The 18,146-nt window shown below is 46.9% G+C and overlaps 1 protein-coding gene across 1 annotated transcript in view; it reads left to right on the top strand.

Moving 5' to 3' along the window:
* The window catches only part of LOC140395306 (cystinosin-like), a 71,136-nt gene extending 53,720 nt beyond the window's left edge, over positions 1 to 17,416 (top strand). The window contains exons 10-11 of the mRNA XM_072482907.1: positions 8,247 to 8,364; positions 15,120 to 17,416. Coding sequence (XP_072339008.1) covers positions 8,247 to 8,364; positions 15,120 to 15,262 — 261 coding nt within the window. The 3' untranslated portion in view covers positions 15,263 to 17,416. The remainder of the gene's footprint in view (positions 1 to 8,246; positions 8,365 to 15,119) is intronic.
* The last annotated feature ends 730 nt before the right edge of the window (positions 17,417 to 18,146 follow it).

The following is an 18,146-nucleotide window of genomic DNA, read 5'->3' as shown; positions in this document are numbered from 1 at the left end:
TGAAATCAAGAGATTAGTGCGACCCTAGGGAGACTGAAAAGGAAAGTGGAGGGCCAAGAAATTAGGTCGAGCAACAGAGCATCAGAATAGTGGGCCTGCCAGAAGGATTCGAGGGCAGGGACCCTACCAACCACGTGGCCCAAATGCTAGGTAACCTAGTGGGGAGAGACAGCTTCCCCAAGAGATCAACAGGGCTCCGACCAAAGCCCAAGGCCGGGGAGCAGCTGAGAGCGGTCATGCCAAGTTGCACAGAAATGAGGACCGGGAAAGGATCCTTCGCTGGCCAGACAGAGAAGGCTTGCAGCTGGGAGGCCACACAAAATCAGTCTACCAGGACATTAGGTAGACCTGGCAAAGCGCAGGATTGAATTTAACCAGTGCACAATCGGCCTGTACAGGAACAACATTAAATTTGGGATGCTGTATCCAGCCAGGCTCTGGGTAACACATCGGGCAAGGAACATTACTTCACTGCCCCTGCAGAAGATTTCAGTCTCAGGCTCCCTGGCTCGCCCAAAGAAACGGTCTAGACAGACAGCAAGGGAAACAGCAAAGGCATAGAGGAGGCAGAGAAGAACAAGTGGGCAATTTTGCACGGGACTGCTTCGCCTCATTATGAACAGGGAAACCAGTTCTAGAAAGGAGCGGGCAAGTGCAGCAGAGCGCAGAGAGGGTGAGGAGGAGATAGAGGGAGGAACATCAACAGAGCGGCGGTAGGAGGGGGTCAGACTGACCCCAGGAGAGGGGGCCATCATACTAGCGGGAAAGCTAGCTCCAGGAGGTATGGGGGTGGGTGGGTGCGTCACCCACCAGGGAGAGAGCGTCTGGTGGGGGATGGGGTGCACAACACCAAGGGGGGAAGCAGAGGGGTAAACGGAGGGGGGGTGGCAGGGGTTAGCAGCAAGAGGAGGTAAACCAATCGCAGGGGGAACAAATGATGGGGGTGGGGTAAGGGGTCTAGACTGGCTTCAGCAGGTCACTCTTAGAAACGTGGAACAGGATAGCACCACAAGTAGTCACTTTGGAGGGCCCATGAACAAAGGAAAACCCCAAGAGTGCAGGGGCTCACCCACGTGATGTACACACAGTTGGCGGCGATGTTTGGTGGCCCAGGACAAAGGAACCCCAGGTGGTCGCAGAGGACCAGATGGGCTTTGTTAAGAGTAGATTTCATAGAATTTACAGTGCAGAAGGATGCCAATTCGGCCCATCGAGTCTGCACCGGCTCTTTGAAAGAGCACCCTACCCAAGCCCACACCTCCACCCTATCCTCATAACCCAGTAACCCCACCCAACACTAAGGGCAATTTTTAACACTAAGGGCAATTTAGCATGGCCAATCCACCTAACTTGCACATCTTTGGACTGTGGGAGGAAACCGGAGCACCCGGAGGAAACCCACGCACACACTGGGAGAACGTGCAGAATCCACTCAGACAGTGAACCAAGCGGGAATCGAACCTGGGACCCTGGAGCTGTGAAGCAATTGTGCTAACCACCATGCTTACCGTGCTGCCCATAGAGTAGACAGCGAACATAAGACTGCTGGGCGGGGGGGGGGGGGGGGGGGGGGGGGGGGCGGCACTGACTGTTAGGGACTTTTACACATAGGACTGACTAGCGACCTGAGAGGAACTGACAGACTTCTGCTACCGAAAGGAAACAAACCCTGACACCTACAAGGTTAAGAACTTTCTCCGCAAGGAGACGACAGCATACCCACGAACCCCGAGAGAGACACTGCTCGACGCAGGTAATCTGGGAGGGTGGAACTGCGGGGATCTGTACGAACGACTACTAGAAAGGGACGCTCCCCACTGGACGAAACACTGGGGAAAATGGCAGGAAGAGCTAGGGATGGAAATAGGGTGGGGACTCTGGAGGAGAGCACTGTACAGGGCCAACTCACCTCCACTTGCCAAGGCTAAGCCTCATGCAATTAAAAGTGGTGCACAGAGCGTACATAACAAGAACCCTAATGTTCTTCCTGGAGTGGAGGACAAATGTGAACGGTGGCCAAGGAGGGCCCAGCCAACCACATCCACGTGCCCCAGACTTACAGGTGTTTGGACAGCCTGCTTCGAGGTAGTGTCCAAGGTTGGTGCGGGGGGGAGAGGGTGGAGCCATACCAGCGAGTGGCAGTCTTCGGTGTATCGGACCAACCAGAACTGTTTATGTGGAGGGGGCGACGCCATTGCCTTTGCTTCCCTAATCGCCCATTGAAGAATCATCCTCGGCTGGCCGTCAGCAGCACCACCCACAGCTGCAGACTGGCTGGTGGACCTGTTGAAATTTCTCCACTTGGAGGAAGATCAAATTCGCTATCCGAGGGTCAGAGGAGGACATCCACAAAGCATGGAGGCCAATCACCAACTTGTTCCAGGACCTATTCGAGGCCAACAGCCATTAGAGCGGGTGTGGGGTGCACACGGGAGCCAACGAGACTGCAGGGAACAGACTGGGTAGGGGAGAGGCCAGGGAGAGTGTGGCTGGAGAATGGCTGAAATGGATAATAGGGAGCCTAGAGCAAAGGCCACAAGGAACAAACCCCCCCCCCCCAAAAAAAAAACCCCCACCAAAAACAGGATGTGGGGAGGGGGGTGGCAGGAGAGGGGCCGGGCCAATCAACAAAGGTGGTGAGGCGAAGGAGAAAGAACCGCAATGTACGTAAATAGATGACAATCGCCCACTGTATAATATGAGACCTAAGATCTGTACCTTAAGTGCTGTATGCTACAGGCTATGGACTGGGTGCAGGAAGGTGGGATTAGAAAGGGAAGCCGGGGCAGCACGGTGGTGCAGTGGTTAGCACTGCTGCCTCACTGGAGCCGAGGTTCCGATTCGATCCCGGCTCTGGGTCACTATCCGTGTGGGGTTTGCACATTCTCCTCGTGTTTGCCTGGGTTTCGTCCCCACAACCCAAAGAGTGCAGGGTAGGTGAATTGGCCACGCTAACTTGCCCCTTAATTGGAAAAAATGAATTGGGTACACTAAATTTATTTAAAAAAAAGAAAGGGTAGCTGAGTTTCCTTGGGTTGGCATAGACAGAATGGGCCGAGTGGCCTGTGTGCTGGAGCTTTTGTAAATACTTTGTACATCTGTCTTCACAGTAGAAAGCAAAAGAAAAATTATGGAAGCAGTGGGGAACCAAGTGCCTGGTGAAAGTAAAGAACATGTTGATATTCGTACTAATTTTAAAAATAGTACTGGAGAAATTCAACATATTCTCTGGCCCTGATAAGCCTATAGCCCAAAAGTGGTATTTTGTCACTCTTCCAATATTGCATTCCAAATCATCATAACACTGTTTAAAGAGAACATCCATCTTCCCCAAGCTCTTTGGCCTGTCACCTTAAACCTGTGTTCTCTGGTGATTTACCCACTCTCTCAGGTATCTCATTTACTCCTTCAAAACCTTCACACTTATAAACACATCTATTAAATATCCTAACCTTTCCTGCTGCGAGGAACCAATTTCCAGCTTCCCCAGTCTCCTGAGACATGACTCAAGTCCTTCACCATGTTGCATGTTGTTATGCGAGTGTTCCTTTAAGAAAGGTTTTTGTCTTATCACATGGCTTCAGTGATGTCATTGTGTGGGTGGAGCTGGGCTGTGGTGTGGGAGGTTTTTTTTTTTGGTTTCGCTTTCACATTTGGCTGCTGTGATTCGGACAGAGAACAGAAGTTTTCTTTGGCCTGACTCACTATCCTCATTTTAAAAGTTGCTTCCAGACTGCTTGGTAACTTAAAAGAGATAATTGCTTTCTGGAAGGAATTCAAACTAGCTTTTTGAAAAGGTGATCAGAGTATCAATAACAATTCTAAAGACCGTGAGATGCCCTGTGCTGGGCCACGCCTTTGAAAAGGGGTTTCTGGTTTTGCTTGGATTTTGTTGTTGAATTGGAACAGTTAAGGGGGGGCAATTCATTAAGGGTTATACATAGATTACGTAGCTGTGTGGGGTCTTTATGTTGTAGTTGATACAAATTCTTGCTGTGCGTGTTTATACAAATGTGAACTAAGTTCTTAGAATAAGCTTGTTTTTTGATTAAAAGCATCTAAGAACTCTAACGAATAACACCTGAAAGGCAGGCTCTTTTGCTCATTCTAGCCAAATTCAATAAACAGTTGTAGGTCAGGTGAACTCCATGATATACTTTGGAGTTTTCTAAACCCTAGCCCAATCCACACTTGTATACCCTTGTACCCATGCTTCCCTTCATCGGCTTTTCCATTCAAATCATGGGTAAGCCAATGCGTTTTCAGCAATGTTTTCTTTATTTTTTATCCCAGTCAACACTTTGCCAGAAATGTTTTTGTTCTTCCCTGTTTATTCCGCCTCAACATGCAAATTGGGTTGTTGTTTTCTACTCATAAATCGTGACAATCCAATAAGCCATTTTCCAGGCATAATGTTTAAAATCATTGTTTTTTGCAGCCCTCTTTTTAAGACTTAAATCAAATGTTTTGATGTCACTTTTTCTCCACTATTTGTGCAGATAAGGATTTCACTGATTCCTTACAAAACGCTCCACTGCCTCCACACTGCTCCCAGTATATTAAACTGCATACCAGCGAGCCTCTACAGGTCCACATGCCTCTCCAGCTACTGCAAACTCTTAGCTCATCGGCGAGACTTGGTCCATCCAGACTAAACCTTGTATGACATTTGGAGAAGCAGTGATGTTTTGTCACAATTCTGCATTCTCGCTCCAGATTTCTATGAACTCATAGCTGAATGCACCGGAATTGCACCTCCAACCAGAGACCAGAGTTTTCAAATTTCTCACCTCTTCGCCCTGTCAGCATCCCTAATTCTGAAGTCCGATTCATGGAACAAGGCCTCCACATTTAGGCAAACACCAACTTCTGCCTTCATAATCCTGGAAAACAGCAAGTGTCAGGTTTCATAGCCCTCTCTGTAGAAGCTTAAGGATATGCACAATTGGAGATTAAATGGAAGATGATATTGGAGGTGGCCTTGCTGAATTCAGGAGCCTCAATGCATTTTACAGCTAATTAACCTTTGAACTGTAGTCATTGAATTAAGACATTATGGCAGCTGCTTTGCGAGCAGCAGGATTTCCATAAGAAACAATGAGACAAGTACCAGCTAGTCTGTTTTCTTGATGGTGATTAAAGGATGAATATTGGCCAGGCTATCGGAAGAGCTTGGGAACTTGCACATCTAAGAGAGCAGACAGGGTTTAATGTCTTATCTGAAGGACAGCACCTTCTACCTGAGAACCCTCCCTATGTGTGGGTGGTTTATGTGAATGCCCCCCCCCCCCCATCCACTCTTCTGTATAGATATGTAGATTTGACCATAAACTGAGTAGGCAGGTTGAGGCAGTGACCTGGAAATGGAAGTAAAGTCAAACCAGTTGTGAGGTGAGCATCATTTGGAAGAGATTTATTCTGATCATGTGACTGTTTACAGTTCGTGGGTTCCGTGTAGTGGATTTGTACTTGATCTTGAGAGTTCTGATGGAATTATAAGTTATACTGTTGATTTGATTGTCATGCGTGTGCTAAATCTGTCACCTGCTTTTTCAGGAACAGTTCCTGAAGGATAACCCAGATGGGGTGAACCCAGTGCAAGGCAGTGACGTTTTCTTCAGTCTCCATGCAGTCCTGCTAACCATGTTTACAATCTGCCAGTGTTGTTTGTATGAGGTCAGTCCCGCTCCAGCGAGGTTTGTTACACTTTGGTTTCAGAATTTCTAGCATGAATGAAACCAGCAGCTGGTGCACAATTCCCATTCTCCTGTCCTTTTCCTGTACCTGCTCACATTTCCCTTCCAAAGTAAGTCTCTCACTCAGTAGCCTTTTGTGGTACAAAGATTTTTCCATTCTAACAGCACTGGAAAATGTTACTTCTAATTTCTTGTGTAAATGCTGAATCTTTTCCTCCTTGGTATCAATTCTTAAAACCTTTCAGTACTTTGAAATCATTTACTAGACACTGCCCTGATCCCCGCTGTCTTGGAGGGCAGCTAAAATTTGAGTGAATCTTCACTATCCTTCTTCCAAAACTGTACATAACACAGAACCTTAACCTATGTCTGTACAACCTCAGCATCTCTTCCTTGTTTTATATTCCACGTCCTCATGTATAAAATACAGAATCCCATTTTTGACTTTTTAAATCCATGTGCAGCTCTCTGGCCCTCCATTTGCTGCAGCAATTTCATAATCTTTATTATTGTCACAAGTAGGCTTCACTGCAATGAAGTTACTGTGAAAATCCCCCAGTCGCCATGCTCCGGGGCCTGTTCAGGTACACTGAGGGAAAATTCAGAATGCCCAATTCACCGAACGAGCATGTCTTTCGGTACTTGCGGGAGAAAACCGGAGCACCCAGAGGAAACCCACGCAGACACAAGTAGAATGTGCAGACTCGGCACAGACAGTTACCCAAGCCGGGAATCAAACACGTCCCTGGTGCTGTGAAGCAATAGTGCTAACCACTGTACTACTGTGCCACTCATATTATTTATTTACTCCTTTTCTCGATGTATTGCTTCATATTTCTCTAAACTGCAGTTGCCATCAATCAACCCAGTCTATTAATTGGCAAGTGCACTCCCGCATTTTCTTGCATTTTTCCTTACACTTTGTCATATTGCTTGATTTAATATCCGAAAACGTTGTATCATTCCTCTGCCTCCAGACCATTTATGTCAATGGACATTAAGATATCCCAGTAGCGATCTGGGATAGATCACGCCTCCCACAAACACCATTAGTTTTGTTCCCTCGGCATCTTTTCTGTCAAGGCTGCTTCACTTTCTTTGATACAATGTGCCTTTATTTTTGTAAGAATTCACTGATGGGGCCTATGACTACAGGTCACTGCAGTTTGAAATAAATGACCCGACTGTTACAAATATTTGTTCCCAATTGCAGTGGCGTGGCATTCTGCTACACTCGGGACCTGGTTCTTGCAACTTATTTGCTTTTGACATTTGCAAGCTGTTTTGTTCAAAATCTTTGGATATGGTATTGCTCCATCTTGATTCTCCTGTACTTTCGTCTCACAGAGAGGGGAGCAGAAAGTGTCAAAGATTACGATTGGACTGTTGGTGGCTGCCTGGCTTTTCGCTCTTATCACCTTGTTTGTGACTGTAGCTGACAAAATTACGTGGCTGCAGTATCTCTACTATTTCTCCTACATCAAACTTGTCATCACACTCATCAAATACATCCCACAGGTAGGTGGTGGGTGAAGGGCCTACAAACACCATGCAGAGGGTGGTCTGCACAGTGTAGGGTATAGCACGAGGTTGGGGGTGAGGGATGGTAGGAAATGGTTTGTCGAGCACCAAACACGTAAGCTGAAGGGGAGGAGACTTTTATGATTCCAGGTGTGGGGAATCCTGCAGTCCCACAGGGTTGTGTTCCCATCTTAACTTTTCCAAGGCTTTGGATGTACAGCAGTATGCAAATGCTGAGGAATTTGACCCTGACACTGCTCACTGGAAGGTGAATAGTTGAAAGGATTCCTGTTCAGTAAAAACTGGATTCACCATCCTTTACAAATGGGCAGGGTGCTGATATCAGCATCTCTAAGCCCGGTGACTTTGCTGGCTTTGAACTTTGGGCTGAGGAAGACGGTTGAGATCATTTGGGGCGTTAATACCATGCAAATCTGAAAAGGTCCAGCAGGCCTGTCCCACATCATAACTGGACAACCCTTCCCCGTCCCTCCATGTAATCCCATGCGAGAGACAGGCCCAGGGTTACGTCTTGAAAAAATACTCTGGAAAACTCCCCCTCTGATCCCCACAGATGATGGAAACCAATCCAGGGGATCAAACAAAGAACAAAGAAATGTACAGCACAGGAACAGGCCCTTCGGTCCTCCAAGCCCGTGCCGACCATGCTGCCCGACTAAACTACAATCTTCTACACTTCCTGGGTCTGTATCCCTCTATTCCCATCCTATTCATGTATTTGTCAAGATGCCCCTTAAATGTCACTATCGTCCCTGCTTCCACCACCTCCTCCGGTAGCGAGTTCCAGGCACCCACTACCCTCTGCGTAAAAAACTTGCCTCGTACATCACATGGGTAAAACTTTATATGTAAAGTCATTCAACCTCAATATAGTTTGATTTCTGTGCCAGTCAGGAAATGATTCAACTCCAGCACATCCACCTACAAAGTGTTTTTATTTGTTTTTGTACGTGCTAGTGATGCTGTTAACTGCTGATTATAACAATGTTTCACCGGCTCTCTCTCCAGGTCTATATGAATTATCGAAGGAAGAGCACCGTTGGCTGGTCCATTGGCAATGTGCTACTGGATTTCACTGGAGGGAGTCTCAGCATTGTACAGATGTTCCTCCAGTCGTATAACAATGGTAATCGCTGACCTGAAGTGAAATCTTCACTCTGGAATGGTTGAATTTATAAATGGTTGTGCGGTGTGTGAGTGTTGGGATAAGATACTGGCTGCTTGTGTTACCATCCCCATTCTACACTGAAACATTGACCAAAATCCCAAAGAGCCTCTTCTGGTTACTAGCTATCTAATTAGTCCAGGCTCTTCCCCATTACCCTGATATTTCTCCTTGCAAGTATTTATCCAATTCCTTTTTGAATATTAGATTGAATCTAATTCCACCGCCATTTCAGGCAGTGCATTCCAGAAAATAACAGCCCACTGAGTTAAAATGTTATCTCCCCTCTAGTTCTTTTGATAGTTACTTTAAATCTGTCTCCTGTCTACCACCGGTAAAGGTTTCTCCTTATTTGGTCTTATCAAAACCGTGTCCTCCTCTTCCCCCCCCCCCCCCCCCCCCCCCCAAACAGCTCCTCAAACACGGTCACAAACACCCCCCACCTTTTCACAAAATCCGCTGCTGAACCCCTTAACCCCATACTTTATCTCCTCTAATCGCAGGAAGTCGTACAGGTCACCCAACCATGCTGCTACCCCCGGTGGCAATGCCGACCGCCATCCAGCAAAATTCGTCGCCGTGCAATCAGAGAGGCGAAGACCACGACATCGACCTTCCTCCTCTCCATGAGCTCCGGAGTCTCTGAAACCCCAAATATCGCCACCAAAGTGTCCGGGTCCACCTCCTCCTCCACTATCCTGGCTAAAACCGCGAACACTCGCCCAGAATGTTTCCAATTTTTCACAACCCCAAAACATATGCACATGATTCGCTGGCCCCCGCCCACACCTCTCTCACTCATCTGCTACCCCCTGAAAGAACCCACTCATTCTCGCCCGAGTCATATGCAACCTGTGCACCACCGTAAACTGTATCAAGCTCATCCTTGCACAAGAGGAGGTCCCGTTTACCCTTCGCAGTGCCTCACTCCATACTCCCCAATTGATCTCCATTCCCACCTCCACTTCCCATTTCTCCTTGATCTTCACCACCCGCTCGCCTCCCTGCTCCCCCAACCATATATATATCCCCAATTCTTTCCTCCCCTGCCACATCCGGGAGCAGCAGTCGCTCCAGCAGGGTGTATCCCGGCAATCATGGGCAGCACGGTAGCATTGTGGATAGCACAATTGCTTCACAGCTCCAGGGTCCCAGGTTCGATTCCAGCTTGGGTCACTGTCTGTGCGGAGTCTGCACATCCTCCCCGTGTCTGCGTGGGTTTCCTCCGGGTGCTCCGGTTTCCTCCCACAGTCCAAAGATGTGCAGTTTAGGTGGATTGGCCATGATAAATTGCCCTTAGTGTCCAAAATTGCCCTTCGTGTTGGGTGGGGTTACTGGGTTATGGGGATAGGGTGGAGGTGTTGACCTTGGGTAGGGTGCTCTTTCCAAGAGCCGGTGCAGACTCGATGGGCCGAATGGCCTCCTTCTGCACTGTAAATTCTATGAAATCTCGGGAACTCCTTTCCAGACCTTTCCAGTGCAAAGTCCCTAACCTGTAGATACCTGAACTCACTACCCGTCGGCAGCTCTACCCTCTCCCTTAGCTCCTCCAGACTGGAGAATCCTTCCTCCAAATACAAATCCTGTGTGCATCGTCTCCTACTGTAAGCGTGGCGGGGGCTCGTGCTGCTCTAGCCATTTTCCATATACATCTATTAACTGGGTCAAACGAAAGGTTGTGTGTACTCATGAACTCTATGCCCAGGATGTGTTCTTCCTGGGGTAAATCTGCAAAAATGACCGAGTGTTTTGTTTTAATAGTGCCAATCTGTACATCCACAGGGGCTGTGATGTGTCCCTGTTGGAGGTGACCTGTAAAGCCACTAAGGGTAATGGTGTCCGTAGTGGACCATATCTCTCTCTGGTACATGGTGGAGGAGTTTAACGTGGTTCGGGACCCTCCTGTGTCCCAAAGGAACTCTACGGGGTGTCCCCGGACTGTGCCTGCAACTACCGGTTTGCCGGACTTATCCCAAAGGATATCGCAGACCTAGGTCGGGGAGCCCGAACACCGTCAATCGGTGCCGTTTATGGCCAAATTATCTGGTCGGGCGCTACACTGGATGGGTCTGGCATTGTTTCTGGGGGGGGGGGGGCATTTGGATGCTGATTCCTTTGCTGCTTCGGGGGGGGGGGGGGGGGGCTTGACATTCTCGTGCGTAATGTCCTTTCTGTCTGCAATTATAACACTCCTGTGCTTTTGGGTGCTGCGCGTTGCTTCTGCCTTCATTTACCCAAGCGGGGTCTTGGTGTGATTCTGGATTCATTGAGGCGTCTACTCTCTCCTGCTCTATCTTCCTATGTATAGACTGTTCTCAAGCTCTCGACAAGCGATTCAGAACCCACACTTCATTGTGTGCTGGGTCTGAGGGGTCGTGGCTGGCACATGCCTTCTGTTCTGCTTCTGTGGCATGGGATACTAGGGTACGGGTCCATTTGGCCATATCATCTGCTGATAAACGGGCGCGGGCTAACTCACCGAATACCGCGGTAAAGTGGATCAAGAGGGGTCCAGCAAATGCTGTTGGATGCTCTCCCATTTTCTGTCGGCACCGGTTGAGTCCTCCTTCCGGGTCTCCTCTATTATAGCCAATGGCGTCTAAAATAGCTGTTTTCATCCCTTCGAGGCTACCTCCTCCTACATTTTGTGGGTCGGGAAGGGCTGAACTAACTGACGGGCCAAGGCACATAACTATGAGCTTTACCTCTTCCTGCTCATCTAAACCGTACATGAGGGTCTGTTGCTTCACTGGTTCGAAAAAGTAGTGTGGGTCTGATGTGGGGTGGAAAGTCTCAATCTTATCGCGGGCATCTCTTAACTGGGTGATGGTTAATGGGGTTGTATACACAAAATCAGGTTGGTCTTCCATGGTGACCCTGCGCTGCGTGGTGATGGGGTTCATTGGGTTGGGTGCTGCCTGTGCGGTCGGTGGTGCGGGTGCTTTTCTTTTCGGGGACTGGGGGACTCTATTCTGATTCTCTGTCTCACTTGCGTACCGTTGGGTTGTTTCACTGAGTTCCTGCCAATCGGGGCTGTCCTCCTGATCTAACTGTGAGCCAAAGGTGTCTCTGAACCCGTTCTGGATGGATAGCAGGGATTGCAATCTTGCAATTTGCTGCCTGCACTTGGCATGATCCACCGAACGGCATGATCCACCGAACTCTGCCTCTGTTCCGTGGTGAAACTGTGGAGTGCTCGGAGGGCTGCCTTCAAATCATCGCATTGTTTCCTCAATTGTTCTACCTGGTTCTCTGTCTCTTCTCTTACCATTACAGTACGTTGTGTGTCCTGGTAGGCCTTATCATACTGAATCTGGAAGCTGCTGAGGTGGGAGAGTCAAGATTGATGTGCCCTCTTGACATCATCCATCTCCTGTCCTTCGCCGCTAGCTGCTCCCGGAGCTGCACATTTAATCTCTCGCTTTCACTAATATGTCCCTCTCTACTTCTCTCCTTCTCCTCAAGTTGTCTACAGAGCGTCCTCGCGACCTCCTCTGTGCCTCGCAGTTGTGCCAAGCAGGACACAATTGCCATCGGCTTACGAACCTTACTTAAACTTTTCTTGTGGATCTCGGGCAGGCTGTCCCACCAAGTCTGTCCTATGCTGCCAGGACCTGTTTCCTAATTTGCGCAAAATTCCAACCATAGGGGCCATCCTTTCCCGTTTAGGTATCTCCTAAGCTCTTCTTCCCATTCGGGACACTGTTCTGATCTATTGGCCGCTGCGATCTCGGGCTCTTGTGGATGCAGAAGGCATTCCATTGCCTTCATGGCCATCCCTACAATTACTTCTGACCCCCGGAAATTTGGACCAAGGGAAATAAAGCGGTGGTGCAAACACTGGTACGGCTCAAGCTATTTTCCGGTTTACGCAACTCCCGAAAGTTTCACGCGACAAAATCTTATCAAGGTTACCTTATATCCCTTTGTTAGTACGCATGCAAATTACACACTTCCGAATTCTGGAGGTTTGATTGATACTGGTTTCGCTTGTGGTTTCTTTTACTTTGCCAATTTGGATTCTCATTCAAACGCTTTTGTGGGTTCTCTCGGAGTGACACGGTCACTTCTGGATCGAGTCCCGTCAGATGTCAACGATACCTGTTCCCTTTTCTGTGGCTCTGTTCTAACTACGGCAATCAGTGGGTTTGCCCTCCTTTCTTTTGGTATTTATATTCTAATGCTCAGAGTCACCAGGTATCAAATGATACCACCACAAGGTTCAACCGGCTATCAATCAAAGAGCCAAACACCAGTTAGTTAGTTCAAGGTCAAGGGTACTTTATTTACACACACAATTAGTCATGCAACATAAACACTACTAGTTAAACTACACCTATCGACTATGACAACCTGTACTTGACTTATGTCAGAGGAACAGTGGTCGTTGTTCGCTTCTGGATCTATCGAGTTGTAGAAGTAACTGCTGCTCAGCTAGGCTCATCCGTCTGTTAGCGAGCGTTGAACTTGGACTTGCTTCTGGTGGTGCTGCACTTGGAAATGGTTGTAGCCGGGGTGCCAGGTCCAAGAGAGACCGAACACATGGTGGACTCTCTTCTTATACTTGGGGGTTTTCGCGCACTTTTGTGCGGTCCTTCAGTTTGGACCCCACTAATTGGGTGATCCCCGATCACTGTGTTTGATTTCTAACCAATAAAGGGACGGGTGCCTGGATGGTTGGGCATGTCCCAAGCTGTCACTGACCCCATTGTTGATGCTTCCCCTGAACAGGGAGTGGCACCGAAATGTCTCTGTCTGTACCGGTCGCTCGAGTACCAGTCCTTTGTTCTGGTGAAGATGGGCCATCAAATGCTAATCGGCCCAACAAAATGCTAATTGGTCGGAGTTTCGATACCGTCTGGACTTCTTGCTTGCAAATACACATTTCAGACTCTGAGCCTGCCTGAATCTTGCTTTGTCCATTTTACCCGCTAGGCTTTGCGAGTTTCTCTGTCCCTAGTTGTAAATGGCCATCCCAGATGGCTACACTCTTAACTGCCCCCGAAATGGCTCAGCAAGCCACTCTCAAGGGCAATTAGGGGTGCGCAGCAAATGCTGACCTAGCTAGTGATGCCCTCATCCCATGAATGAATAAATAAAAACTGACACCTGAATGCTGCTGTGCAATGTGTGCTTCCAAAGCAGCTACCCTAAGTTGGATGCAATAATCGGGAAAGCTACTCACCACCATCGGCCGCCCACTATACCAATATTGTGTCCTAAATGGTGTACAGCTGGGAATTGTAGAAAAGTAGAAAGATTAGGGGTCCAAGTGCAGAAATCACTAAAAGCTAATGAGTGTCTATAACATAAAAAATTAAAGAATATAAGAAATCGGAGCAGGACATGTAAAACCACATTGATGCTATTTGGTTGCCCTGTTTAAGCACATTTTAAGACTTAATAATAGATTCCAGAAAATAATTGGTGAATTAAGTTCAACATAAACGTGAGGTAGTACATTTTAGTAAAAGATTAGGGTGGTCAGATGAACAAAGGGATCTCAGAGTACAAGTACACTAATCATTAGAAGTTGTGCCACAGGTTAACAAGGCAATAAAAAAGTAAAGCAAGCAATTCTTGGTCAGAATGCTACTTATCTTGGAGAGCTGAAGGACTCAAATGAAAAAGCCTTTCAGGAAATTTTCCAGAATGCGAACTTCCGGTCACATACCTGCAGGGTTCGTGTCAAACTCGAAACGTACAACGATGAATCTCGCATCAAAGCGACAATGATGGATGTGAAACCAGTGGACCATAAGGAGTACAGCAAGCGACTGATAATGAATATTAGGAAACATGCAGCTACACAAGCTTGCTGAATGCTGAGTGGATGTGAAGAATGAGCATTACATGACTGGAGGAAGCTGGGTGCTTTAAGATCTTCAATTAAAAACACTCTGTATTATGCTTTGCAAACGTAAGACTTTTTAAACTTAGAATCAGTTCCAGAATTCTGCATTTCCATGGATGATGTAGAAGGGCCACTCCTCTAGGACTAGAGATGTTTTATAAAAAATAAAAAAAAATATTGGGGCAGCATGGTAGCATTGTGGATAGCACAATTGCTTCACAGCTCCAGGGTCCCAAGTTCGATTCTGGCTTGGGTCACTGTCTGTGCGGAGTCTGCACATCCTCCCCGTGTGTGCGTGGGTTTCCTCCGGGTGCCCCGGTTTCCTCCCACAGTCCAAAGACGCGCAGGTTAGGTGGATTGGCCATGGTAAATTGCCCTTAGTGTCCAAAAGTGCCCTTAGTGTTGGGTGGGGTTACTGGGTTATGGGGATCGGGTGGAGGTGTTGACCTTGGGTGCTCTTTCCAAGAGCTGGTGCAGTCTCGATGGGCCGAATGGCCTCCTTCTGCACTGTAAATTCTATGTTAATCAGCTTTATTTTTAGAGGATAGAATTGAAAAGTAGGGAAGTTGTGGTAAACCTACTGCACATCTTGATTAGAACAGACTTGTAGCACTGTGAAGTTCTAGTGGTTATTTAAAAAGGATAGAGGCTTTGGAAAGAATGCAGAGAAGGTTTACAAGCTGCCTCTGCAGTTCGTCAGTTGGTCAATAGGATAATAGGTAGCACAGCTCTATTTCTTGCTACCAGGGCTGTTTCTTTGGGTCTAGATGTGAAATGTAGGCTGGCCCAGATCTACACTTTAACATTGCTTCTTGTTTGAAATTGGACCTGCTTCTGAACAAATGTTTAATTTTCATTGCAGATGAATGGTTGCTGATTTTTGGAGACCCGACAAAATTTGGCCTTGGATTGTTCTCGATTATGTTTGATATCATCTTCATTGTGCAGCATTATTGTTTGTACCAACATAAATCTGACTACAGGTCACTGAACGCAGATAACTGAGACTGGTTCTCCTCAACACATCAAAATACTGGTTGGCTCTTGCAACCGTTCATTGGGAAAATGATAATTTACAAGACCTTTGTTGTGAATGAAACAGCAATAATTTTACATCATTCAGTAAAACCAAGGTACTTATTTTTTTTAATGGAAGACATCAAGTGTCTGGTTCAAGCACACTGACTGGAGGCTTCGACTGTTACAAATCTCCAATTTCTCATTCGGAAGCAGTTGTCTTTTCAATCCAAAAATCTTGCTTCTGTTGGATCTTGACCACCATCACCAAAAAGCCCAGAGAAGGATCTGTCACCCCCAAGATTGCTGTGATTCAAGGAGCAGATCACCATCCTCTTGGACCAATCACCCTCAGAACCCACCAGGAATCAGCAACACTTAACAGCCTTAAACAGCGTTACCCACATCCATTGAGCATGTTTTTAAACATCTGCAACCCTTAAAACTGAGAATGTTGCAATGAAAAATGTAATTGATTTGAAGCATGAGTAAGCATCATTCGAGGTTCTGGTGAACGGTCAATGTTAACGCTGTTTAACTCCACAGATGCTGCCTGAACCTGCTGAGTATTTCCAACATTTTTTCTGCTAACTTACTCGAGGTGAGTTTGTCTCCTGTAACTTTAAACTCTCATCCAGCAATTAGACTTTCCTCTATTGGTGCTGATGCGAGAAGGGATGGTCAAAGGGGTTCTTGGGTTAAGATTTGTTGGCTCCTCATTCCTGGAATCATCGAATGGTAGCAGCAAAGAAGAAAGCCGTTCGGCCCATCGTGTCTGCTGGCCCTCTGAAGTAGTAATGCACCTGGTTTCACGCCCCTGCCTTTTCCCTATGGTCCTGCAAAACTTTTATTTTCAGATAATTATCCAATTTCCTTTTGAAAGCCTCAATTGACTCTGCCTCCAATACACTCCGTTCATTTAGATTCTAACCACTCGCTGCATGAAGAAGCTTTTCCTTGTGTCTCCATTGCTGCTTTTGCCAATTGCCGTCAATCTGCACCGTCTGGTTCTCCATCCTTTCACCAATGGGAGCAGTTTCTCCCAATCTGCGTTGTCCAGCCCCCTTATGATTTGGAATATCTCTATTAAATCTCCTCTTAACCTTCTCTCTGAGGAAAAAGTCCTAGCTTCTCCAATCTTTTCATGAGACTGAAGTTCCTCATCCCTGGAATCTTTCTCGTAAATCTTTCCTGCACCTTTTCTAATGCCTTTACATCCTTCAAGTGTGGAGAACCAGATGCAGTACTCCAGTTGAAACCGAACAGTGTTTTATGCGGGTTTAACAAAGCATCCTTGTTACAGCATTCCCCTATTGATAAAAGTCCAGGCTACTGTAAGCTTTATTAACCACTCTCGAGCTCTCCTGCCAACTTAAATAATTTGTACACGCACATGCATAGACACACCTAGGTCTTCTGCTCCTGTTAGAATGGCACCTTTAGTTTTAGATTGTCTCTCAGCATTCCTCCTACCAAATGGATCTCTTCACGTTTCTCTGCATTAAATTTCACCTGCTCTTAGTCTGTCCATTGCATCAACCAGTCTGTCCTTTTGAAGCTGTACACGATCCTCCTCAGTTCACAACACTCCCAAGTTTCATTTCATCCGCAAATTTTGGAATTGTGCGCTGTACACATGACCTAGGTCATTATAAATCGGGAAGAGCAAGGGTCCTGACACTGATACCTGGGGAACCCTACTGTAAACAAATAGTAATTTGGTAGTACAGAACTTAAATATTGATTTTAAAAAGTGATGCTGTTGAAGCTTTTTGTTTGGCACTCATTAGGACAGATACTGAAGTATAAATTGTTGTCCTGTTACAATTGGTATTCTTGTGAATTTGGCCTGATGAGTGCAAGACAAAAAGCTTCAATGGCATGTCTTTTTTTTTCAGCAATACTCCTCCAGTCTGATTAAAAACTAGCTACTGTTCCCTGGCAATCTGCCAATTTCATATCCATGTTGCTAATGCCCCTTTTATTCCATGAGCTCTAACTTTGTCCACATGTCTGTTGTGTGGCACCTTATCAAATGCCTTTGGAAGCGTATGTACACTACATGAACAACATTGCCCTTATTAACACTCTGTTACTTTATTTAAAAACTCAAGTTAGTGAACACAGTTTGCCCATAACAAATCCATGCTGGCTTTCCTTAATTAACTTGCAGTTGTCCAAATTATTAATTTTGTACAAATTATCAATTTTCTCCTGAGTTATTGTTTCTAAAAGCCACTGCTGATCTTAACGACTGGACTAACTTTGCACCTTTGTTGAACAAGGATGTAACATTTGCAATTCTCCAGTCCTCTGGAGAACTTCTGGATCTAAGGAAGATTGGTAAATTATGGTCAGTGTTTCTGCAATTTGTCCGGGTTGCGGCGATGCGGAGCTAAGCCGCGCCATTCGGCAGCTCCCGCGAAAACGGACTTTTGGGCCCGCTAACGGAGCCCCAACGGCACTTTAAAAAAAAAAAAAAACCCGTGGGGAAGGAAGGAGAAAGTCCCCTACAGACCTGCATGGATCGGACCCGCAGCGAAATGGCGAAAAAAGCGGCCCTGGAGCAGCGGGAGAAGAAAGAAGAAAAAAACAAAATGCCCACGGACAGAGAGGAGATGAAAGAGTTCATCAAGTGCTGCTTCGAGGAGCTGCGTAAGGAGATGGTGGCGTCTATACTGGCAATGGTTGACAGACTTGGAGCAACCCAGAAAGCCCAAGAGGTGAAGATCCAGGAGTTCCAGGAAAAAGTGAGTGAGAACGACGACGAGCTCGTGGGCCTGGCGGAGAGAGTGGAGCGGCACGAGGCGCTGCACAAGACGTGGGCGGGAAGACTCGAAGACCTGGAGAACAGATCAAGGAGAAACAACTT

This window comes from Scyliorhinus torazame, chromosome 18, assembly GCF_047496885.1.
Source record: "Scyliorhinus torazame isolate Kashiwa2021f chromosome 18, sScyTor2.1, whole genome shotgun sequence".
Classification (NCBI taxonomy): domain Eukaryota; kingdom Metazoa; phylum Chordata; class Chondrichthyes; order Carcharhiniformes; family Scyliorhinidae; genus Scyliorhinus; species Scyliorhinus torazame.
Note: the sequence above shows the minus strand (reverse complement) of the source record. Positions and strands in the feature narration are given on the sequence as shown.